General features: G+C 55.5%; 7 protein-coding genes across 7 annotated transcripts; 5 read left to right on the plus strand and 2 right to left on the minus strand.

The window, feature by feature from the left end:
- Positions 1-2,007: 2,007 nt before the first annotated feature.
- Positions 2,008-3,099, plus strand: CDEST_06685 (Putative small GTP-binding protein; the record flags this gene model as incomplete). The annotated part of the gene is made up of 5 exons (XM_062922844.1): positions 2,008-2,075; positions 2,248-2,275; positions 2,440-2,637; positions 2,722-2,856; positions 2,941-3,099. The coding sequence occupies 5 exons, from the start codon at positions 2,008-2,010 to the stop codon at positions 3,097-3,099; spliced, it is 588 nt and encodes a 195-aa protein (XP_062778895.1).
- A 3,190-nt stretch (positions 3,100-6,289) lies between these two features.
- CDEST_06686 (Putative UmuC domain, DNA polymerase, Y-family, little finger domain, DNA/RNA polymerase superfamily) lies at positions 6,290-8,613 on the plus strand. The gene is made up of 3 exons (XM_062922845.1): positions 6,290-6,501; positions 6,614-6,911; positions 6,974-8,613. The coding sequence occupies exons 1-3, from the start codon at positions 6,442-6,444 to the stop codon at positions 8,299-8,301; spliced, it is 1,686 nt and encodes a 561-aa protein (XP_062778896.1). The 5' UTR covers positions 6,290-6,441; the 3' UTR covers positions 8,302-8,613.
- A 473-nt stretch (positions 8,614-9,086) lies between these two features.
- Positions 9,087-10,695, plus strand: CDEST_06687 (Putative cytochrome P450; the record flags this gene model as incomplete). Its single annotated transcript, XM_062922846.1, has 2 exons — positions 9,087-10,253; positions 10,336-10,695. The coding sequence occupies 2 exons, from the start codon at positions 9,087-9,089 to the stop codon at positions 10,693-10,695; spliced, it is 1,527 nt and encodes a 508-aa protein (XP_062778897.1).
- A 998-nt stretch (positions 10,696-11,693) lies between these two features.
- Positions 11,694-14,860, plus strand: CDEST_06688 (uncharacterized protein). Its single transcript, XM_062922847.1, has 3 exons — positions 11,694-12,951; positions 13,038-13,889; positions 13,942-14,860. Exons 1-3 carry the CDS (start codon positions 11,991-11,993, stop codon positions 14,655-14,657), a joined length of 2,529 nt encoding a protein of 842 aa, XP_062778898.1. The 5' UTR covers positions 11,694-11,990; the 3' UTR covers positions 14,658-14,860.
- Position 14,861: 1 nt separating this feature from the next.
- Positions 14,862-15,657, minus strand: CDEST_06689 (Putative glu-tRNAGln amidotransferase C subunit, glu-tRNAGln amidotransferase superfamily, subunit C). Its single transcript, XM_062922848.1, has one exon. It carries the CDS (start codon positions 15,474-15,476, stop codon positions 14,901-14,903), a length of 576 nt encoding a protein of 191 aa, XP_062778899.1. The 5' UTR covers positions 15,477-15,657; the 3' UTR covers positions 14,862-14,900.
- Positions 15,658-15,990: 333 nt separating this feature from the next.
- On the plus strand, positions 15,991-17,842 carry CDEST_06690 (Putative NSF attachment protein; the record flags this gene model as incomplete). The annotated part of the gene is made up of 4 exons (XM_062922849.1): positions 15,991-16,233; positions 16,381-16,504; positions 16,624-16,930; positions 17,033-17,842. 4 exons carry the CDS (start codon positions 15,991-15,993, stop codon positions 17,445-17,447), a joined length of 1,089 nt encoding a protein of 362 aa, XP_062778900.1. The 3' UTR covers positions 17,448-17,842.
- Positions 17,843-18,071: 229 nt separating this feature from the next.
- On the minus strand, positions 18,072-23,087 carry CDEST_06691 (Putative cDENN domain, kinase C-like, phorbol ester/diacylglycerol-binding protein). Its single transcript, XM_062922850.1, has 3 exons — positions 21,408-23,087; positions 19,032-21,341; positions 18,072-18,977 (listed from the first exon to the last, which is right to left on the minus strand). Exons 1-3 carry the CDS (start codon positions 22,129-22,131, stop codon positions 18,541-18,543), a joined length of 3,471 nt encoding a protein of 1,156 aa, XP_062778901.1. The 5' UTR covers positions 22,132-23,087; the 3' UTR covers positions 18,072-18,540.
- Between the last annotated feature and the right edge of the window lie 1,307 nt (positions 23,088-24,394).

Here is a 24,394-nt window from a genome sequence, read left to right on the forward strand (position 1 = left end):
CTTGAATATTCCAGAGCAACAGGATTGGCATGACTAGGACTGAAGGCTTGTTTTGTGTTGAAGAGGATCAACGAAGGAGAGGAACGACATACTCTGTGATATGCTCTTATGTTGGCGGGTAGGTAGCTAAGGCCAACGTCAGCTCGGCATCCAAAGGGGGCTTTGCTCTAGGTGTGTGACCTTCGCTGCGAAGGTCTGCCTCCTGTCTATTATGTCGCTCTCAGCGTTCACAATCTGTCGACGGCTATCCAAGTCCAACCTCTTCTTCGTTCTTCAGCAGAGTTGACGCCCGCCCCCCCCCCCTGTCTGCCAACTCGGCGGCTCTGACACACTGACGGAAAGGGGCACAGTGTCTGTCTTTATGCCGATTGTTGCATTTACAGCCTGCTTTGCCAGTCTTAGTCAAGTCAGCATTGCCATAAGCTCTGCTGCTTGCTGCCTCTTGTACACCTCGCAGTGTGCATCACAAACAGCCCTCCCCGTCATGGTGCATATCGGAGTGTGGTTCAGGTTCGGCGAGAAAGGTTCCCACAAGGCAGGAGTGGAAGTTGCCACCCAATTGAGAGGCCCAGTGAGGGAACCCCCCCTAGAAGCCACCCCGCCCCCTGTATCCGTAACGGCCCCTTCCATCCAAATCGCAATTCAATTCGCCTTGTTGTTGTTTAGCTGCCTCAGGATGTTCCTCCCTACCTTAATAATGAGGGCCACACGCGCAACACAATCACCCGCCAACTGGGGCAACGCATGTACTAGTTGTATGGCTTCCACAGCAAAAGAATACCTGGTCCTGGTAGCTTACGACGAGAGAAGGGAAGACAAGAAAAACAAGGACGACGCGGCACCTGTCCCGGCTCCCTCTCATTACATTCACTGGTCGGACAGCCCCGTCTGCCAGTCCAGTCATCCGTCAGATCAATAACAAAAGTGAGCCCTTCCATACAGGCAGGCCACACCATGGCTCAGTCCCCAGTCCCAGTCCCCAGTCCCGTCACCGTTACCGTGATTTTCTCTTGCTCAGCTGGATAGCACACACCACTGACTAGCCCACTGCTACGTTAGACGCACAGCCCGGCAGAGGGAGAAAGAGAGAGAGAAAGAGAGGTACCTGAGCTTTAGATATCGGGAACCCTGCTATCGGCAGCACAATAGCAATGCTCGTACCTGAATCAAGGTACTCTCTGTACACTATATCGGTACTTACCCTAGGTCGGTCAGCACCAGCCCGTATGCACTACTCATTACCAGCTTTGCTTTGCTTAATCCTGTGTCCCTCCCTCCCTCTCCCTCTTTTTAGCCCAGATACCTACCTGGCTTGCCCGGTGTCTAGCATCCAGACGTGACGGGGAGAAGCCAACAGTTACTGCGACAGAAAGAGTGAGGAAAACAAACTATCCCTCCTAGACCCTGTGTGCACCTGTAAATCTGCATTGCACCTAGGTGCCCTCTCTTGTGCAGTACGGACTACGGCTTGGCTAGCTTAGATTCGCCTTGCCAATACCATCCTTTCCCCTAGTCGCCGCAGTACCTAGGTAGGCTGCTAGGGTTGTCTGCGCCTGCGTCTGCGCCTGCACCCTGTCCACCATAGTCCTGTCCAGTCCTCTCCTGGCGGCCTGGCCTGGCCTGGCCTCCTTTCCCCTCCCCAATCTTTGTCTCCCTCTCCCACTGTTGCTCCCAGGTCTCTCGCTCGCTCTCGCTGGTACCCTTCCCTTTTTTCCTCCCCTTCCCGCCTCTTCTGCCACCCCCCCAACATAATCCTGCCCTGCTGCTACTTGCACGTCGTCGTCAAGTGAACTCCACCCATAAGGTACTACTGCGACCTTACCTTACTTCTACCCATCCCATTCTCTTCCACCTTCAGACTCCCCCCTTCCGACGCAGCTCGCTCTTCCTTCTCCATCTTCCACGTCTCCGCCAACAAGCTCAACCTCCTCGCCCGACCGTATCTCAATCCCCTCTCTATCGCAACGCACACCCTCTTTCACCAACACAATCACAACAACAGACATCATGGCTGAGATCCGCCGTAAGCTCGTCATCGTCGGCGACGGTGCCTGTGGTAAAACTTGCTTGTTGATGTGAGTATCGCCTCCGTCGTCTCCCTATGCCCATGCCCACCGCCCACCGCCTGGCCCCCAGCGACGCATCAATCTTGCATCGTCGCATCGACGAAAAAAATAACGAAAAAAACACATCTGCAGTCTACCACCATCAAAGGCTTCATCACGCTGACTTTTTGTTTGATTACAGCGTCTTCTCTAAGGGTACCTTCCCTGAGGTAAGATTGCCCTTTTCTTCCACGCCGACGCGGCACCGCCCCTGTTTCCTCGAGACGAAGCCAGGCCGAGATGCATCAACCCATCAACATTTAAGCCCTCCGATGACACGCCCGCCTGTCGTGAATCCATCTCCGATCTACTCATATTCTGACAACTAATCCAGGTCTACGTCCCCACCGTTTTCGAGAACTACGTCGCCGATGTCGAGGTTGACGGCAAGCACGTCGAGCTGGCCCTTTGGGATACTGCCGGCCAGGAGGACTACGATCGTCTCCGCCCCCTTTCCTACCCCGACTCCCACGTCATCCTGATCTGCTTCGCCGTCGACTCCCCCGACTCGCTGGACAACGTTCAGGAGAAGGTACGTTACTTATCTCAATTTTCCCCCGTCATCGACTGCTGTCAGCATACCAACTATTGCTCACACGTGCTCATCTTCCTACAGTGGATCTCCGAGGTTCTGCACTTCTGCCAGGGCCTGCCCATCATTCTCGTCGGCTGCAAGAAGGATCTCCGCTACGACTCCAAGACGATTGAAGAGCTGCGTAAGACCAGCCAAAAGCCCGTCTCCCCCGAGGAGGTAAGTTTATCCTGCTCATGGCGATCATCGGTCGCCTCCCGCGCCCCGTCTCTTGCTGTGGATGTATGCTAACAACATCTTTAGGGTGAGGAAGTCCGCAAGAAGATCGGCGCCTACAAGTACCTCGAGTGCTCCGCCAAGACGAACGAGGGCGTCCGCGAGGTTTTCGAGCACGCCACGCGCGCTGCTCTGCTCTCCCGCAGCCGGAGCAGCGGCAAGAAGCACAAGTGCATGATTCTCTAAATACTCTCTGGGCGAACTTCCCAAACCCCTTTTCTCCCTCTTCGACCACAACCCCCCATTTGTAATCATCAAGGTCCCGGTCACCTCACCATTGTCTTTTCGCAGCTCTTCGGGTGAGAAAGGGTTTCTGGTGGCGGTCTGGAAGGCGGGGGCAATATCTGCCTGCATAGGTTCTCGGAATTTTGGAGTTTTGCTCAACATTGTGTCTCATAACAACCCCGACACCCATATCGATCGGCGTGTCACCGTGTCTGGTTCTGCGGGGGTCTTTTTACCGAATCCATTTTTTTCCCTGCCGAACGGTGACTGGGAGAAACAACAGCCGGCCACGTCCCGACGAGAAGCTGCGAGGAGGTTGGGCTCAGCCATGGTTGTCTCGCTCATGGTCTTAAGGGAGGAAATTGCTTGGTGGCTGGCGTGACTGGTAGCTGCTGAGCGACGATGGACAGTGGGTTGTCTAGTGACTTCGGGAACGGCGGAACGGCAACGGTTGATGTTCTAGCCGTGGAGGCGGCTTGTCTGGCCGTAGTATCGCGACGAAGTCTGGTCACATCATATATCGTCGTGTTTTCTTCTCTTTTGACGCCTCACAGCTTTAGACGGCGGAGATGGATGGACATGTGTTTCCTGGCCGCGTTTTCTTCTCTCTTGTCGATTCTCTCAATCCAGGTCTTTGATAACACAGGCTGCGTCTTGACCATTTCCCCATGCCAGGTGCTACCGTGACATGCAAAGCCCATGGACAAAAACGGTGCAATATTACTCTCGTGGGTTCGTCCAGGATTTCGTCATCACTGTCATATTCACGTGTTAGGGATCGCGAAAGATGAGATGATAAAAAAAAACACAGAGGGCCAGACACAATGGCTTGGACAACACAGGTTTCGATACTTGTTGTACGGTAACCCAGGCAACAAAGATGGTGATGGTGTTATCGAGTTTGATCCGCTGCATAGACTTTCTGACTCTTTGGCTGCTCTACCGCAAAGCACATGACGCAGTAGGTACGGAGTAGTGATTCTCGAGATACTAAGAAGGGTTGGTTGGGGGCCTCTGAGCTTTGTAAACTGAGCTGAGACAAGGTTGGACTGGTGTCAAGTTTATTGTGATGCCCCGCCTCGTAATGTTGGGGATGGCCCTGCTTCGGGAGAGGGGAGACGGGTGTTTAGGGGGTTTGATATCACGCGTTATTGCATGCGGAATCGCGATGCTGCACATGAAGATTTGGGTTGGGCGGTATTATGTTATGTTTGATTTGATATGAGGCGGTCACTCTGGGCGAGTACGATGCTTCTCTCCTCCTCCTCCTTTCCCACTTATCTGGAAGGCATGAGACGGGAAAGTGATAAAGGCAACCCTAGAGATAAGCTGGGGGAGGAGTTAGGTTTCAGAAGAGGGAATGCCGTTTGTCCGTGGTTTCCCGTCAGCCCGTGCGTTTGACTACATTTGAAGTTGATTTGAAGGAGTGTGTTAGGAGGGGTTCTCCATCCGATTTCCCATGAGGTCGTCTTCTCCGCGTCGTCTCGTCTCAACTCTTAACCCCCGTGGCTTCCAAGGACTGAAGTGAGGTCAGGTGGCACAGCTGTGTCAACCAAGCCGTGAGAGACTGCAAATATTTAGGCGGGGCAGGTCTGTTGGATGGGAGTAATATAATTAGTGTGTGTGGTTAAGGAGGGGTCTAGAGGGAACAGTAGGATGAGAGAGGTGTGAGTGGTGAGAAAGAGGACTGGTGAGGTGAAGGGAGAGGGGATGTTAGGTATGGCGAGATGAGGCGAGGCGTGGTGGAAGTAAGGCTTACAGCGCCGCAAGACGAGCAGGTCTTGGAGGAGGCGGCCGTGGAGGCGCCGCACTTGGGGCAGGCGGAGGTGTGGGCGTTGGTAAGGGGTTGCATGTTTGCGGTTTCTGGTGATGTTTCTGTGTCGGTGGTTTGGGCTTAGTATGTTGCTTGGATGGAGAGAAGATAAGACGAAGATAGGGAGAGAGAGAGAGAGAAGAGTCAAAGGTCAGAAGGAAACGAGATGGTGGAAAGCGGGGTTCTTTTTATTCCTCAGATCTTGCTGTCAGTCCGCGCCCGCGGCCGTGGGCTTGGTCTTGAGCCGGTCTGCTCTATTTTCCCCCTCCTGTCCACTTGTGACCAACGCAGAAAGCTACAACACTCAGACATGGCTGATGTGTACGCGCTACCCAAAAGTGTGACCCTCTCCTCGCGCGTGAAGATGGTCCCCTACTCGTTCGTTTGTCGTCGTCGGAAGTGGGAGGGTGGAGGTGGGTGGGTGGGCTTGGATGAGCTTACAGACAGGCTGTCATGCGAGATGGGTGCCTTCTCGTTGGCTGCGAGGCGGGGGGAGGGGGTTTTCAAAAGTGAACGGAGACGCTTGACTCCAGAAGGGGATTTTGTCTAAGTAAATGGTGGGCTGGGCTAGGCTGGGTTGGTGTTGCCCTTTGGGGGGCCGAACCACTCTTTGCGCTGGACTTTTTGCACTTGGGGCGGGCGGTCTTGGTTAGCTGCCATACGCTCGGGATGGGCCTTGGAGCGATGCTGTCGTGTGTGGGCGTTGGCGTGGAAGTGGGCGGGCGGTGTATGGGTGGGATGGAGGGCGAGGTAAGGGAGTCGACAGCTGATCTCGATAGGTTAGGTAGAAAAGGTGTTGTAAGTTCATCAGCAGCTGAGTGAAGAGCGATGTGGGTTGAAGGCTGTCCAATGGTAAAGGCGCTTGGCAACGAGGTGTTCGGCAGTATCCATCTAGGCATCCGAAAATAAGGCGGGATGCATGCATACATGAATGTTGGCAGCAGCATTGGAGGAGAACTGATAAGGGTCGTTTCACTCTTTCTGTAAAAGGCACTCTGCAGGATTGGCGACAGACGATAGGACTGGTGGAGATATATGTCTGCAACGAAAAGAGACTCTCGGAACCAACCGCTTGTTCGGATATTGGTTTGTCTTTGGCGGTGTTTACCTCCCTGGGAATTTCATGCGTTTGCACATAACTGCCACAGCTTATCTACAGATAGGTACCTTAAGTAGTTTACCTTGGAAGGCAGGTAGAGGTAGGTCTAGTGACCTTCCTCTCCAATTAGCGAAGGAAGCGGCCACCGGCTTGAACGGGCCTGTTGGTCGGGTGACTCGGGGTGCGAGATAAGCGACCGTTTTCCGCGCCCCATGCATTTCGCCCAGGCCGCCGTACGCTGGCGACAACACCACCCCCATCCCGGATCCTGTTTCCGTCCCAAGGCAGCAGCCAACACCGAAAAGGACCGGAGGAGGTGGGGGTCACCCTTCCGATTGATTGCAAATCCGATTTGAAGCACCTTCAACAAGGGCAATTCAATAGAACAAACATGGAGTTTCCGAGAAGACGGACGCCTAGAAGGAAAGATGACCGAATTATACTCCACTTTGTATGTCTGGTCTCAAAATTCACGATGTCCCCCCTGATGCCCTTGTCACGAACCACACGTCTGAGTTACGACTCATCACGATGGCTTACTCGAATACTCATATCATTGCCAGGACTATGACTGCTTCTACGCCTCGGTCTACGAGAACCGAGACCCGCGGCTCAAGGCGCTGCCTCTGGGCGTGAAACAAAAAAGCATTCTGGCGACGTGCAACTATGTCGCCCGCAAGCGGGGCGTCAAAAAGCTCATGCTTATTGCCGATGCCAAGCGGGTGTGCCCAGAGCTCGTGATCATCGAGGGCGAGGACCTGACACCGTTCCGAGATACGAGCAAGACTCTCTTCGGATTCCTCAGGGGCTATTCCTGGAACAACAGGGCGGAGAGGTTGGGATTCGATGAAGTCTTTATGGGTGGGTGTGGCGCCGATGTACTGTTTGGCAGCAAGAGAGCCAGTCTGCTGACGAGGGGACAGATGTCACGGATATCATCAGTTACAACATGTTCTACCTCAACAAGACGTCGCTGTCGGAGTCGTTTTTCCATCTCTCCAAAAGGGATCCAGAAAAGGGCTTCATATGTGACTTAACCAAGGTCGCTGGGTGTGTTTACGGGGCGAACCCTAAGCCAGGAGACCTCGATAACCCTATTTACGTGCGGCTTCTGCTGGCGAGTCACCTGGCATTCTACCTGCGCACGAAACTGGAGGAGGATTTTGGCTTCACGGCCTCTGTCGGAATATCGACAAACAAGCTCCTTAGTAAGCTCGCCGGGTGCGTGAAGAAGCCGCGCAATCAAACGACATTGATGTCGCTTGATGATGCTGTCGTAACGGAGTTCATGGACACACATTCGGTTCGAAAAGTCCCTGGCATAGGCTTCAAGACGTCACGAGCATTAGAGGATCGCTTCCTGTCGACACCCCTAGGACCCGATGACGCCGACAGAGAGAACTCGCCCTTGAAAGTCCGCGACGTGCGAACACATCCCGAAGCATCAGAAGACGCTCTGGAAAAGCTCCTGGGCGGCCCCGGCTCCGAGCGCGGCGTTGCCGAGAGGGTCTGGGGTCTCTTACACGGCGTCGATGGCACGGAAGTCAAAAACGCGAGTGATATTCCCTCGCAAATCAGCATTGAAGACACATTCAAAGGGCTGGAGAGTATGGGTCAAATTGAAAGCGAACTACGAAAGATATCAGCGTCTCTGGTGCGTCGAATGCGAACTGACCTCCTGACCAACAACGACTCGATAGAGCCGGGCGGACAGCGGTGGATCGCGCACCCCAAGACTTTGCGCCTTTCGATCCGGTCCTGGCCAGATGACAAAACTGCAAACTTCCATCGCATATCCCGCTCCCAGACGCTTCCCAACTTCATCTTCACCCTCAAGGAGACACCCGATGCCATCGCAGAGCGGCTCACGACCGACCTCCTTCTCCCGATGATGAAGAAGTTCCACCCGCCGGACCACAAATGGAACCTGCAACTTCTGAATGTCTGCGTCGCAAACATGGCGGCCAGCGGCAGCGAGGCCGGGCCCGGCGTTGGGAGGGACATCTCGGCGATGTTCAGGAAGCAGGACGACGTGTTGCGGCAGTGGAGGATCGACACGACGGTCGTCGAAGACGACGACGAGCAGTGGGTGTCGGAGGACGAGGTTGAGGAGGAGATGGGGCTGGGGGAGTTTGATGACGGGGCGTCCTGGGAAGGCGACTTGATGACAGCAAGGTGTCCTCTTTGCGGGCACTGCATCCCACCTTTTGCTCTAGCTGCCCATGCGAGATATCATGACCTGGGAGATTGATAAAGTCTTGAGCAGGGGATTAGGAATGGTGTTTTTGGCCGTAACGGAGTCGCGGAGGTGTCAGCATATGGGGGGTGACCATGTCGAATTCATCATAGTTCCCCTCGAAGACGAATTCTTCCCAGCCGTTCTTCCCGGAGATATGCAACGGAGAATGCGGCTACTTACTCAGAATAGATACACAAGAACGGTCTCTATCCAAGTTAGGCCTCCGTTCTAGAGACTGTCCGACTAATTCCACAGGAAAGGGTTACTACAATTCAATAAACTATGGCAAACCCTGAATTGAGAATTCTGGATAGGTTTCATGCGATAAATCTCCATGAAAAATCTCTATGAACCGTGTTACGGAAGAGTACGTCGACTAATGTGGCTAGGCAGTGCCAGACGGAAGCGCGCATTTCGTTCGTCGGGTGACGGGGAATAGAGGGACTCCGACTTAGCATGCATTTTCAGGGCCACGCACACGGAGTAGGCCCTGCCCGAGTCCGGTATTGGCGTTGGAGTAATAGGGAAGTGTACCGGCAGTGAAAAGAGGGGCCCCGGACTCCGAGGGCGGCGAGGAGGCCGGGGGGCCGGGGGACCTGGGGCGGTGACACGGACGATGAGGTAATGCGGATGCCACCGCCAACTGAGACCAGGAGACTGACTAGCTGCATGGCCGGGCTCTTGAACAGAATGCCATAAAAGACACAAGATGTTCTCTGTCCGGTCCATTATCGACACATCAAGCCCATCATCACGCAGAGCTCTAGTTGAAACATAGTACACCCATCTTTACCACCATGGCTCTAGGGTTTGTCAACCTCACCCAGGTCGCTGTACTCGCCGCAAGTTCATGGCTACTCTTCCACCTAGCCCAGGGAATATACCAGGCTTACTTCTCCCCTCTGCGCCATATTCCAGGTCCCAAGTCTTGGGTTATATTCCCGTTCATCCCTAAGGTCAAAGTCATCCGCGGCACCATTGACCAGAACATACGCGCGTTCCACAAAAAGTACGGCAATGTAGTGCGCTATGAACCAGGTGCCGTGTCATTCACGACCAACGAGGCTTGGAAGACCATCTACGGCCATGGCCACGGCCAGTTTCCCAAGTTCAACGCGTCCCAGCAGCTCGAACCCCAATCCAACATTCTCACCGCTGACGATGCGAACCACGCTCGCATCCGCCGCGGAGTCGCCCACGCCTTCTCTCCCAGGTCCCTGGCGGAACAGGAGCCGCTGATCCATGAGTACGTCGACAAGCTGATGCGACGGCTGGCCGACGTGGCAGAGTCCCGTACGCCAACGGAAATAGACCGGTGGTTCCACATCACGTCGTTCGACATCATCGGCGACTTGACCTTCGGCCAGTCTCTGGGCGGCCTCGACAGCAACGAAGTTCACCACGTCGTCAACCTTGTCCTCCTGTTCATCGAGCGGGCCAAGAAGGTCTTCGAGCTCAACAGCCTGCTCGGCCCGTTGGCGGGGCTGGTCATGCCGGTCCTCGCGCGAGACGCCGAAAAGGGATTCCTGGACCAGTTCAACTACACAAGATCGGCCGTGGACAGGCGGCTTGCAATCGACGCGGACGTGGATCGCAAGGATTTCATGACGGGTCTGCTGCGGGGGAGAGATGAGAAGGATATCGGGTCCATTGAGGAGATTGTCACGAACTCCAACACCCTGTTCGTGGCCGGCAGCGACACCACCGCCACGCTTATGACGGCGTGCACGTTCTTCCTCCTCTCGACACCCCATACATACGAACAAGCGGTAAAGGAAGTCCGAGACGCCTTCGATTCAGCAGCCGAAATCAACTTCACCGGCGCCACCGCACGCCTGCCCTACCTGCTTGCCGCGCTTAACGAAACACTGAGGCTGTATCCTCCTGTACCAGGAACTCTCGAGAGAGTTGTTCCCCACACCGAGGAGCCAGTTTACATCGAAGGGAAGCACATCCCGCCGGGGGTGAGTGCTCATCAAAACCTCCCAATTATTCTTTCAGCTTTGCGAAAAAGCTGATACTGACGATGATGGACCGTTCACATAGACTCGGGTTGGCGTCCACATGACTTCCGCAGGCTTATCAGCTTCCAATTTCGCGAAGCCGGAGTCGTTCATCCCCGAGAGATGGCTACCCAACGTCGCCCAGGACCCATCATCTCCGTTTTTCGGGGACAGGCGAGACGCCATCCAGCCCTTTTCATACGGTCCACGTAACTGTGTCGGCAAGCACCTCGCGTACAACGAGATGCGGGTGATCATGGCGCGCCTGCTCTGGGAGTTTGACCTCAAGCTGCACCCGTCTGCTTATGGGTGGACACAGCCTTACTCAAAGCACAAGGCCTGGTCGATTTGGAAGAAACCACCACTGGTCGTGTACGTCAAGAAACGTGAATTCTCGACGTAGCTTCTGGGCGGAACTTTGGTTGTCCTTTGATCTCTTTGTCTAGTTCTTATAGATTATTAGACTCAGCTAGCATCCATCAAACCAGAGAATACTATACCGGGGAGGACTTGGAACGGTATCGGGAAAGTGATCCATAGCGTGGTTGACGGCGAGAGTCCAACAAAATGGCCGACGTACCTATAGTATCTTAGATTGCAATACAAACGCGGACTTTCTAAACCAAACGCCTTGCCAGCACCACTCAAGGGAGCAAACTGGCGCTGCAATTCGAATAGGATACATTATGCGCCGATGAACTTGAACAAATATAGAAAAAATTCATTGTAATGAGTGGTCCGTCCAACTCATTCAACTGACCGAATCTATGCACTCAAGCTCTTGGTCTATTAACACAGAGAACTCCCTACGTAGCGTCGACGAAGGGGGCATGTACCTGTCTTGCCTGAAGGAGTGGAGGGGCAAAATGGCGATGGACATATCAAAATACGAAATGCCAACCAGATGGATCAGCAACCAGGAGCCATCATCGAAAAAATAAGATCCGACCAATTATTCGGACGAAAATAGAGTTGACAGCATACCAACAAGGGCGAAGGTGAAGAGGGTGGCACATATCCATCGGACTGGGTCTGAGGGTTTTTTCCTTCTTCTCTGTCTCCCATCTGGAAGCTGGGGTGTGAGCTCTTGAGTTCTTCAACTTCCAGAAGAGGGCCAAATCCCTGCATTAGCGCATCTGCAAGCCCTCCGTGAGGGTTGGCTTGGATGGGGCCGTTCGCGGGAAGGCGCTGGAGACGTTACCAGGGCGGTAGCCTGTAGTATCTGCCAATCAGATAGGTCTGGGAGCACTTTCCGGGGTAAATTCTTATCGATAAGATCGATCCATACCCCGGAAGCAGCGTGCGTATGACCCTGCAGTGATGCAGTGGTGCATCATGGGGTGCGACCTGACCACTGACGTCAGGGGTCTGAGAACAGCCGCAGCAACTTCCCGAGCGACTACAAACCGAGCCCATCTCCTACGACCCCCTCACCGCGTTGTTCCCGTGTGAGATATGTTTGCTTCTCAGTTTCTCATTGCCAAATTTCCCCGTGTGAGGGTAGACACAGTAACAGTAGCAGGCGTTGTCCATATCTGACCGACATATTCACCGTCGTCTTGTTGTCGTGTCCAATAATAGTCACTTGTTTGTACTTAGCCACCACCTTCTCGGTCGCGCCGCCATCTTGTGTTCACCGTTGCCTCAATTTCCTTCCCGGCTAGGTATCGGAAGGCGGTCCTCGAGATATTGCCCAAAATGGAAACCGCGCAGGGCTCCTCACCTTCACCGGCAGCACCTGCCTCGCGGCAGGTGTCGGTCGTGCAGGAGGCAGCAACCGGCGTACCACCTCAGAACCGCCCACATAACACAAACACAGACACACCTCCTGCCTCCAGCTCTCACCCTCCTGTTCCAGATCCCAATCTCAATTCCACTCCCGGTTCCACCTCTGAACGCTACATCAACACTTACCTCTCGGAAAACGACGAGAACCAGTACAACTACTCCTACTCTGACGAGGAGAACTTGGACACATCCTCTATTTGCTCCTTTGAAGAAGAAGAGGACGGCAACTGGGAACGAGACCCAGACGAAGACGCCATGGCCGGCTCACGACGCCCCCACAACCAACGCCGCCGTACCCAGACGGACCTGACCGGCGTCCTCACCATCGACGAAAAGGATGAGCTCATCAGCCTGGTGAGCAACATCTTGGACAGCATGCAGGACCAGATCAGCAACATCTTTCACTCCCCTCCCATCACTCCCGCCACGACCGAGGACCCTCAACACTCGTGGCTGTCTCTTTCGCTGCTCAAGAACAAGGCGAGCGTCATCTCCCAGTTGCAAGGCACCGCAAACAAGGAAAACACCCGCCCCTCTTCATCTTCGGCCCGGCAGGATGCCGGAAAGACGTACAAGAAAGCCCACGACATTGTCGAGAAGGAGGAAAAGGAGGCCATGACGCCTCAGCTCCAGGAGCTCAAGAAAGAGTGCCTTGTCGTCTTCCAGAAGTGGCAGGGCAACGTCCTGACCCGCGCCAAGGACATCTCCGTCAAGGACCCCGAGGCCTCCTCAGCTGGCCCTGCCGGCCGTGGTGGCCGTGGTGGTCGTGGAACCCGCGGCGGTCGCGGCGATCGTGGTACGCCTCAGGGAGGCCGTGGCACCCCGCGCGGACGTGGTGGTAGAGGCGGTCCCCTCAGTGTCAAGACTGGAGGTAAGATGCTTCCAACCATTGCCATGCACCGGGTGTTTATGGCACCGAACCCTGCAAAATCTTTGAGCCCTTGCTGACTCGCTTAGTTTCACCAGCTGCACGCCAGCCTTCTGAGGTCGATCCTTGGCTGGCTCGACGCTTCCCTCCCACTGCCACGCCCCTGACTTCTCTCCCCGTCGAGCGACGCAAGCTGCTGCTTCACACCGTCCTCCTGCTCTTGCTGTCGTTGGAGCAGTACACGTCCTTCTCCCGCGTCTTCATGCTGAAGCTGGCATCGTCGCTCCACCTCACCCTTCGCATGTTCCAGGAGGATGAGGTTCGCGTTGCCAGGGGTCTCGGCAAGACTGTCCAAGAAGTCAACGCTGACGAGGTTGTGGAGGACAAGTCGGCCGAGAACAAGTCTTCCAGACGGTGGAAGGTTGGGCTGGCCGGCGCTGCCGGCGCTGCCGTGATCGGTATCACCGGCGGTCTTGCCGCTCCATTGGTCGCTGCTGGCATCGGCTCAGTCATGGGAGGCGTTGGACTCGGTTCCACGGCGGCCGCTGGCTTACTGGGGACTCTTGCCCAGAGTGGTGTTGTTGTCGGCAGCTTGTTCGGCATTTATGGTGCACGCCAGACATCCAAGATGATGGACCAGTATGCTAGAGATGTCGCCGACTTCGCCTTCCTGCCTCTACATGGCGAGATGAAGGAAGAATACCGCGACGCCAAGGAGATCGCTCCCAAGGATCGACGCCTGCGCGTTGTCCTCGCACTTAGTGGCTGGTTGACCCAAAAGGAAGACGTGATCAACCCCTGGCGTTGCATCGGTCACCAAGGCGAAGTGTATGCTGTGCGATGGGAGGTTGCGAACCTCATGAACATGGGCAACTCGCTCGAGACTGTCATCAAGAGTACCGCCTGGAGTGTTGCCAAGAAGGAAATCGTCACACGCACCAGTAAGTCATTTTGACCACTGTAGTCAGTCCCGCAGACGCTGACCATCTCCAGTTTTTGCCAGTCTTATGTCGGCCATGTGGCCCATCGGCCTCCTCAAGGTCAGCAAGGTCATTGACAACCCGTGGAGCGTTGGGATGGTCCGAGCCGAGAAGGTTGGCATGATATTGGCCGAGGCTATCAGCCGAAAAGTGCAGGGCGATCGCCCCGTCAGCTTGATCGGCTACAGCTTGGCCGCCCGAGCCATCTACACTTGCTTGATGGTGCTTGCGGAACGTCGCCAGTTCGGCCTCATCGAGTCGGTCGTAATGATCGGCACTCCGGCGCCATCCGAGAGCCGTGTCTGGCTCGCGTTGAAGAGTGTCGTCGCAGGCAGGCTCGTCAATGTATATTCTGAAAACGATTACATCCTTGGCTTCCTGTACCGCACCTCCAACCTCCAATTTGGAGTTGCCGGACTGCAGCCAATTCAGGGTGCCGAGGGCGTGGAGAACTACGATGTGAGCAGCATGGTTAGCGGCCACCTGAGATACCAGTACATGATTGGCACCATCCTCAAGAACATCGGCTGGGAGGATCTCGATTATGCGCAGGTCGAAAAGGACGAAAGAGTCCTCGGTCTCATGGACGAGAAGTACGGTCGCGACAAGAGTCAGAAGCCAGCCTACGTCGATATGGACAAGGAAGCCGAGCACATCCAGGAGGAGGTCAAGCACAAGAACGACTCCAAGCTTGATACGAGAATGAGCAAGATGAAGATCCAGAATTAGGCTATTAAGGACAACATCTTAGCCGGAATGATCGGTAGAGGTATCGTTAGGCATATCCCACTGTTATTAGCCGTGGCGAATGGCGTAAGGAATGGCGTGGATACCGGACGGGCTTTGGTAACAATATTAGCCAAGACACACGAGGAAACGGCATACACACTTGTCACTAACGAGATACGAGAAATGGAGACAAGCTTGTCTATCAATAGGTTCTCTTACCGAGCATCGGGATAGTGGTGGGTATCATGGCTCGTCCTTCTTGCTCTGAACGACAAAATACTTTCCAGCTGTCCGAGATGCTGTCTTTAGAGGATCCCAATCCTCTGCACCCTTGGTGTCGACTTCTTCTCCACGCACTCTCTTTGGACGTTTCTTGTGACCGAATTGAATCTCGTTGCCCAGGGCGTCTTGTAGCTCTTCAAGTCCAATTGTCACCTCTTCCATACCCTCGGTCGTTTCATCGCGCAAGGAACGCAACGGCTCAAGACCAGTAGTATCCACGCTCTGGACGTCGCGTACAAAGTGCAGCTGCGAGTGCAGCGTGCGTAACATAGCAGACTCTGCTGCTTCCGTGTCCGGGAGCGGGAGAGCAGATAGACGGAGGAGGTGATGAAGCTTGGCCCTGGAGATTGGTTCTTCCGGGGAGGTCTCAGGGGCGCCGGCTTTCGTGGAAGGCGGGAGGAGGGACGCGACGGACCATGTCGGCTTGGATAGGAATGCTGACGCTGGCTTTGGGACAGAGAGGTTGACGGAAGAGGATGCGAATGTTCGGGTCTGCTGGAAGAGGAGAGCGCTACAACGCCTGCAGATGGGGTGCATCGTTTGTGGTATTGCCCCAGGCTGCTGCTACTTGGCGAAAGGGGAGGGGCTGTACGAAGGCTGTTCGAGATAGTGGTAAAGAAATGGCGAGTCGCGGTAGGACAGTTGCGGCAATGGGGGGCTTCTTGAAGTTGGTAGCTTCACCCCGGAGAATTAATTTGGAGCTTGAACCCCCGGCAATCTTTTTTCATGTACGATACGCGGTACGGATACAGATAAGGAGGCGGTACAAATGGACAGCAGAAAAAGGTACAGAGTACAGAGTACCTCAGAGAGAAGAGAGAGGGAACACAGGCGCCGGCGAATCAGGCGCGATGTGACGCAACCCCCGCCAAAGAACATCTCATGCCACCCAACACCGCCTGGGGACTCGCAAGCAAGCGCAAAGCCACGGGTCCCCCGTCTGCTAAGCCACAGCGATAAGACCCCGCGTCATTGGGACTCAAGTGGGCGGGCGGCTTGTATGCTCGCCTGAAAGTCGGTTCCGTCGCGCTGCTATACTCCCGCCCGCTTAATGCCAGCAACGACTGAACAACCCATCTCCAAACCTCACCCAAATCTACGACCTGTCCTCTACATCTCAGTACACGTTCCAAAGCCCGCGATTACCCGACGGCATAACGACGCAAAACAGCCGACACCTCGAAACTCACATCTCCGAATACCGAACGATATCCCAAACCCCCAGTACCTCGCCGTGCTTGATTTACTTCCGAAAGAAACTATGGCTCAGGACCCTCGCGCGCTGCTGCAAAAGGTGTGTCAGTACTGGATGGATCGTCATGTCTACTCTACACCTCTCCCGGTCGTTTTTGCAGACCAGAGGCCGTAGGACATCACACGGAGACTCTGAAGTATGACTGCAGCAAAATACAATTTGCTGACGAAGTCCGTGGTCGCGCAGGCAGACAAGACGCTCTCGAGCGCCGGCGGCGGCTTCAGCTTCTTCGGCGGCCGGGAGGACAAGTACCAGAACGCCGCGGACCTGTACATCCAAGCCGCCAACGCCTTTAAGATGCAGAAGCTCAGTTAGTTCCCCCCCGCGACCGTTTCCTTCGCCTCAGCCCCAATCCCCGCCATCATTCCTGCTTACGATCCCTTGTTTGAAACGGCACAACTGACCGGTGGCAAAACCCTATCACGATAGACCGCGAAGCAGGCCAGGCCTTTGAGAAGGCAGCCCAAGTACAGACCAACAACCTCAAGGAGCCAGATGACGCCGCCAACACGCTTGTCGACGCCTTCAAGGCTTACCGCAAGGACGATCCGGAGGCCGCGGTGCGCTGCCTCGACGTTGCCGTGAATCAATACTGCGCCAAGGGCAACTTCCGCCGCGCGGCCGGCCACAAGGAGGCGCTCGGTGAACTGTTCGAGACGGAGCTCGGTGACTCAAAGCGTGCGCTCGAAAGCTACGAGGCCGCGGCGGGTTGGTACGAGGGCGACAATGCTGCCGCGTAAGTCGGACATCTCGCTCTTCCGCGACACTCCCCTACGAAGAAAACAAAAAGACACCGAGAGGTGTCAGTGATATGATGGCGACTAACAAGACACCGCAGGCTCGCAAACAAGCTCTGGCTCAAGGTCGCCGACGTGGCCTCCCTCGAGGGCGACTACTACAAGGCCATCGAGAACTACGAAAAGGTGGCGGCGGCCTCGATCAACAACAACCTGATGAAGTACTCGGTCAAGGACTACTTCCTCCGCGCAGGCATCTGCCACCTCGCCACGGGCGACATGGTTGCCGCCCGCCGCGCCGTCGAGAAGTACGCCGACATGGACCCCGGATTCGCCCAGCAGCGCGAGGCTATGCTCCTCAACGACCTGCTCGCCGCCGTCGAGGGCGGCAACCAGGAGGAATTTACCGACAAGCTCTTCCAGTACGACCAGGTCAGCAAGCTCGACAAGTGGAAGACGACGCTGCTCGTCCGGGTCAAGAATGCCATTGAGGAGCCTGAGGACGAGTTTGCCTAAGTCTTTGTTTGAAATTTCTTTTTTGGTCGTCTTTGGAGTGAAGCGATGCGAGTATGAGAAGGGAGGCGGGAAAGATAAGAGGGGGAAGAAAGACCATTCCCCCCCTCCGTCCTTGTCCTAGGTTCTTAAAGGCTATCTTTCTTCCCCGTTGGTGGACCTGCGGGATGGATGATGGGCATGGATGGAATGACGAGCAATGGCAGGAAACTACATGCGTTCTCCAGACTTGGTGGGTGGTGAAAGAAAGCGTTGTGTTTGCTTGCGTCAACAAACACATCCTGGTGAGAGTGAGAGAGAGGAGAGCGGGCGCCCCCAAGAAATCACAAGAAAATCGGCATCCGTACTAGTCGTTTTCCCGCTTGAATAGAAATCCACATACAATGAACCAACCATCCAAGAGTCCATGGCATCTCAGACCTGCGACCGTCCATATCCCATCAAAAGACATGAGGAATCAAGGCGGCTCGCCGGCTACAGCCCACTTCATTCAAAGTCTAGATAGACCTTTAGTGCTCCCTGCACATCATCTCGTCGCAATTTCGACGTCTCAAGCCCATCTCTCTTACCATGTCAAGTCAGAAGAGACATGAGCACATTGATCGCGGCCCTTGTGGTCATCGTTTCATCCTCTTTCATCTTTGTTGATCTAATCTTGCGCAAAACAATTATATATAAAAAAGTCCAACAAACGCCGCGGCTACAGACAGCCTGCAGCGTCGAATCTCGCGGGAGGGGAAGAGATTTCTTCCCGCCCGCCAGTGATGTCCTCTACCTGCTTGCTAGCTTGCATATCCGGCTCAACCACAATGCAATTATCCGGAAATGGCCATGAGGATCCAAGTTCCTTCTCGCAACTAGAAACAAAAGACTGGCGATGAAAAAGACGGCTTCTAATGAGAACCCCCTGGCCTCTTTTTGATCTCCGGACTCCCCCCTTATGCCAATATGGTTTTGTACAGTTCTGCCTCCCGCCGTTTATTACACATACAGTCTCTCTATCGTACAGCGCGGCGCAGGAAGCAGAATATAAAATGGTCGTCGAATCATGGCGCCCAGCGTTTACGCCGGCAGTTCTCCTCTTCGATTCATTCATTCAGTTGGGCGGACTGCCGACCATGCTGGGAACCTGCTTCCGGATGAGGCCCCGTGTCCGTTGCTCGGCTCGAGGGACGCCCTGGATCGCTCGAGGCTCTCTCATCAGACTGGTGTCCAGCTTCGCGGGAACCCGACTGACAACGGTGTGATATTCGCCCGGGAATTTAGCGCTGGGAACGGGCACCGAAGCCGTCCGCCACATGTGGTCGGAAGTGTCGCCCAGGTAAGTGGGTATCTTGAGCTTTGACGGTGCAGCAAAGCCCGAGGCGTTGCTCGATGCGCCGTGGGACATGCGGATGGTCGAAAGACGTGAGAACCCCGTTGAAAGCCCCGGCCGTCCTCGGGCCTTCTTCGCCATGATGATCTCATCGAAGAGACGGATCGAAGAGTGCGATGCTGACTGAGTCTCTCGTTCATGAATGAATTCGTTGAAAGCTGGTAGTAGTTAGCATGGATTGCAGGTGCAGAGACTGTCGAGCAAAGTCTTACCTTGAGTATCTCTCAACATGGTAGCATATTCCTGTTGGTCGTAAGGAAGACTCTTAATAAAACCAGTCATGTCGAAGGAATAAAGCTGCCCGTTGCTCTTTTGCTCCCGGGTGGGACGGCCGAGGTGCTTCCTGTAGGTGTACAGCAAGCTGGCGAGGCATCGGACGAAGGCGGCTCGCACGCGGTCTGCGTGAAATGCTTCTTTGCACACTACCGAGACCTGTCCGAGGCAGCGGTTGTGAGCATAGCCATCGCAGTGGGAGCACTGATAGATGCCGTCTCCCTCGGACCTTTCGTCGCAGACCGAACAGGTAGACGACATGTCGTGGGGGATCCAGTTGAAGCAATGTCCCTCCACCCAGACCATGGTATCGGTATTCCTCACGGGCTGGATCAGCATATTAGGCATGATGGTCGATGCTGCCAGCGTGGACTGGGCGTAGGCCGACGGCGCATAACCCGGCGTGTAGCCCCCATACGAAGACTGCGAGTCGACCGAGAGGGCGGATACCGACATGCTAGGGTTGTGGCCGTTCAAAAAGGGCAAGCTTGGTCGATGCAGCGGCGGGTGCTTGTCCATCCCGAAGGACGAGCTGCGCCGAGACTTTTCGTCAAAGTGACCGGACTTCTTTTCTCTCAGAGTCTGGGCGAAGCCAGAGTCACTTCGTGACACAGGCGTCGTTGGCATGGGCGGAAAGCTCATGGACACCGGTGAAACCGAGGATTGCGGGCTGGTTTTCCCGGACTTGCTGGTGTCGGGCCGGTCCGACTTGCTGTGCTCGCCGAACTTTGAATGCAAAAAGGCATTAAAGATTGGGGGTCGCACCGAGTTTGGTGCTTCTGGCTCTCCAAACGATGAAGAGTTCTGTGTAACCCATTTCCCGAGGGAGCTCGAGGCAACACTCGAGTTGAACAGCGTGTCGTTCTCGACCGAAAAGGCATCGTACGGGTACGACTCCATCGCGTATGGTGGGGGACCGGTAGTCACTCCGTACCGGATGTGATGCGGGGCAGCCACGTGCAGCAAGGAGAGGAGTTTGCGGCGGTGCTGCCGCGGCAGGCGGACCGGCTGCGCAGTGGCATCGATCGTGTCCATGTCCAGATCGACCAACACATAATCGTCGTCTGGCAGCTCGATCTTCTCATACCGTCGCTCAATGCCGACGATGTAGGGGCAAGGTGCCTCCAGGGCGGAGATGAGACGAGCGGGAAGCACGGGAATGAAGATGCTCGCCCACTTAAGGGGATACAACAGGTTGACCAGTGCGTGACATGCCAGGTGGAGCATGCCGGTGTGGGAGGACATGAAGATGATACGCGACTCGGACATGGCATACTCGAAAAGAGCAACAATATTCTCCATGGACAGACATCTGAAAAGGGCGTAGATGTCAATGGTCCTCGCCCCCGGTATCTCATTTATGGCCTCCTTTCGGCAATAGAGGCGCAGCTCCCGCACGCCCAGCTCAACCTGCGTTTTGGAGGCCAGCGGGCTGAATGCCTCGGTACAAAGGTTGACGACATATCGCTCGAGGGGTTGCCAGCGGCCAACTTTGGGGGAGCTAGGCGGTACCCGTAGCACGGCGCCGTCGGTCATCGGCACGACAACGGCTCGCAGCCACTCTTTCCAGAACGACATTCTTGTGGCGTCTCTTCCCAGGATGCCGTACGCTCTGGGGGCCCACAAACCGCTCTCGCCAGCAGTCAAGCCGTCGATCTTGGATGCGGCGCCGTGGCGCAGGGGTCTCAGCATTTCTGTCATGAGACTGATCTTCTCTTCCACGGTACTGATCTGGTCGTCCAGGATATCTCGGGCGGATGACCCCGAGGGGACTGTGGGGAGCTTCGCGAGGAGCTGAGAAAGGTGGGCACGCTCGGCTGCAAGTCGCACACCAAGACTGGCCGCCAACTCGCGCTCCTCGTTGGACATGTGGCTCTGACGCCACTGTTCACACCTCGTCTCCACCTCGTCTGCAACCTCGGACGTCAGGGCAGTCCAAATGATGATGGTGATACCATAGATCTTGGAGTTGTCATCCGAAGTCATCGTGAAGCCGTGCCAGGTGGAACGGGGTCGCTCGTCCGAAGACACGATATGGATGTCGTTGGGGAAAGCAAACATGGGAACATAGTCGGGAAATCTGCCGCGACGGCTGATCTCGTCCGTCGCGTCCTTGGCCGGGTATCTGTCCAGCAACACGGGCTCGAAGCGTCTTTTGAGTGGGTGCATGTCTGGGTCCGTATTCAGGGGCTCCGGAGGGGGGATGACAGAGTTGTAGTTGCTCAAGCGCTTAGTGGTTCTAATTGAAGCTGGAGCTAGGGAGTTAGTCGACCGGAAAGGACTTGAGGATTGCGCTACAGAGGAGGGTAGTGGACCTTGGCGGGGGATCGTACCGGCTCCGGGCGTGCTTGCTCGAGGAGTGGTAGGCTGTTTGCGCATGCTGTTCATGTCTCTGAAACTTATCTTCCGGCGGATGCTGCCCTTGATGCTCCTCTCGATGCTGCGCAAGGGGCTCCTCCGGCCGCTCATGTCGCCCTCGTCGGCCTTGATGCGCTCGGCTCTCGGGTTGACCATGGGGGGCCTGGCCTGTGTTCTGGCACCAGCGCTGAAGGACAAGTCCTCCAGGAAGTTTTCCCGTTCGGCGGCGAACTTGAGCAGGGCCTTGTCAAAGTCGAATCCTTCGATGAATTGACCTTCGGCATTCAAGCCGTTGAGGCCGGGCAGGCCGTTGAAGATGTTGAGACCATTGCCGCCGCCGGATGAGCCGTTGATCTGACTGGCATGGGAGGGACGAATCGTAGCGCTGCTCCGGTTGCTTCGCGTGTTCCCATCAACCTCGTCCAAGGTGTGGATGGAAAAGCGACCATTGGAGGTGCGGCCGCCCGAGTTCTGTCTGGAATGGCGGCCGACGCTGGAATGGCGAGCCACTCGCTTGCTCGGAGTGGCATTCAGCTCGGTGTCGCTCTCCTCATATTCGCTGTCCTCGGCGATGGTGGACTCGAGGTTGGAGGGGGGCTGCGGGGTAGAGTCCTGGTAGGAGATGGACTCTATGCCGGCGATCCAGAAGTAGTCTGCGAGCGGCGTCGAGGAGCTGTCCATGACATGTCACTTGCTGGTGACCAGCCGGATTGGCGATTGGGCGATGCTGTTTGGCCGGCGAGGATATTTTTTTCTTTCTCTCGCAACGTCCGTCGTTGCTCTCGCACGGGGGGCTGGCCCGGGCTTTTTAATCGTAGGAGGGTCTCGGGGTCCTTTGGGTCGTTGACTGGTCAGGCAGGACTAGGGGTTGGTACTTTGTGGTACAATTCGGTGCGGTGCAGTGCGGTGGGCGGGCGAACAGGGCAGGGGTAGAGGTGCCAGGATCCGGGAGGTTCTAAGAAAAAGTCTCAGGCGATAGCTGTAAGGGAAACCGTCTCGTTTAGCTATGGACTCCTGTCGAGGTCTCCATCCAGAACTGGAGAAGAGGAGGGGGAACAGAAGGCGGTGAACGCACGAACCAGGGAAAAATGCGACTGCTTTTCGACCAGCGACAGCGAAGGCGCCCAGCAGCGGAGTCGAAGGCAGGTGAAGCAGGGAAGCCGGAGGTCAAGGATCAAATCGGATTGGAGAGGGGTCGGAAGGTAGCGTACCTAGCGGAAGGTGACGAGGTGGTAGTGGTGAGATTTGGTTGCTGGTGTTGAGAGAGAAAGCCCGCGCACACAGGGTAAGAGGTAGGGGGTAGTGAGGTGTGATATGGTGAGGCAAGAAGGTTAAGGTGGAATGCCGTCGGGTCGGGGTCGAGGTCGAGGAGCGAATCAACAACAAGAAGAGGAAACCGCCAAAGGAGTGAAGAAGATTTGGGACGTTGAAAACGTGGTTGAGGAAAAGGTGGAAGTGAGAGTTGACGAGTGACGAGAGGCGTCAGCCAGGTCGAGCGAGGTTGGTAAATGGTGCCAGACCCAGGGGCTCAGGATCAGATGCCTCCTACCCAAGTTTAGGCTGGTGGTCGTGCCGATTTGGTCAAGGATAACACCAGCAAACGAGACCGGGCGATGCTGTCGGGGTGTGTATTTCTTCCCTCTTCTCTATCCCTCTCTCTCTGTTGGTGGCCTAAGCCTTTTTTCCTTTTGTTTCTTTTTTTCTCTTTCTTTCCGGCGGTGACAAACGAACAAACGCAGAGCCTCCAAAGAAAAGAAAAGATGGAATACACAATTGGACGGAAAAAAAAGGAGGGCTTTTTTCCCTGGCGACGGATTGCCAAGCAAGTGCCTGTTCGACGGAAATGGAGAGAGACGGCGGCGGCGGGGGCAAGAAGACGAAGAAGGGAAACATGAAATAAATTAGGCTAAGTCAGGTACCGAAAGCCACGCGCGGACGGTTATCTTTTTCTTCCTTTTCCTGTGTTTCTCCTAGCCGCGTCCGTCGCCTTCGTTTCCCTATTTCTTGATCCTCCGACGGAGGTGTAGGTCCTTGCAGAGGGCAGTAAGCAGGTCGGGGGAGACAGACACGGTTAGTGGTTTGGGCTAAGCACGGGGCGCAATGTGGAAGGCGAAGGACAACGAACAGCAGCAGCCATGGGACGGCTTGGTTCAGAATGGGAAGCTAATGTGGTGATCGGGCTCAATGCGAGAGAGAAATAGGGCAAGCACCAACCTCCAGGCGCCTCCATTCGCTCGTCACCTGTTGGCGCTACCGAAATGTTCGTGGATGGAAGGAGGTGGTGGTGTGTGGTTTGGGCAGGGGGCGTGTGGGAGGTGGGGGGAATGGGGATGACAGGTGGGTGAAGCAGCGAGTGGTGGTGTGGGATAGGTGGGGACCGATACGGGGTGGGCGGCAGGCTGTTGACCAGAGGTAAGTACCTATTGTACGGAGTACTGCGAGGTACCTATTGTAGGTATCCGTGGTGGACAGACATACCTACCTTCCTTCACTCTTGTCCCGCATTCACACAATACTGCCAGTTGTAAGCGTGTGAGAAGGTAATGAGCGCGGGAGGACGGGTGGCAGGGGGGGGGGGCAGGATGGCTGCTGCCCTGAGGAAAGTGAGAGCGGCACTGGGGAGGGCGTCAGGGATCAGCGAGCGCCTGGGATTGGGACGCGCTTCAGCCAGAGGGACGCAGTGCAAGCAGCTATTGCAGGGAAACTCAAGACCACGTCCACAACAGACACTGGGCCTCAACCGGGTCTTCCCACTGGATAAACACAACCAAACTCGATGTCGAAGCATGACGGGCTCCCTGAGAAATGTCATGCTCTGCACTCTTGCAACTCATACAGAATCCGTCCTCGAGTTCATCTTGTTGCTCGTGCCTGCATCTCGTCTCGACTCGCGTCAACGTGTCTTGTATCTCCGGGATGCTTCGACTCGACGAGACATACCAGT

The sequence above is a fragment of the Colletotrichum destructivum genome, chromosome 4, assembly GCF_034447905.1.
Source record: "Colletotrichum destructivum chromosome 4, complete sequence".
In the NCBI taxonomy this organism is placed as follows: domain Eukaryota; kingdom Fungi; phylum Ascomycota; class Sordariomycetes; order Glomerellales; family Glomerellaceae; genus Colletotrichum; species Colletotrichum destructivum.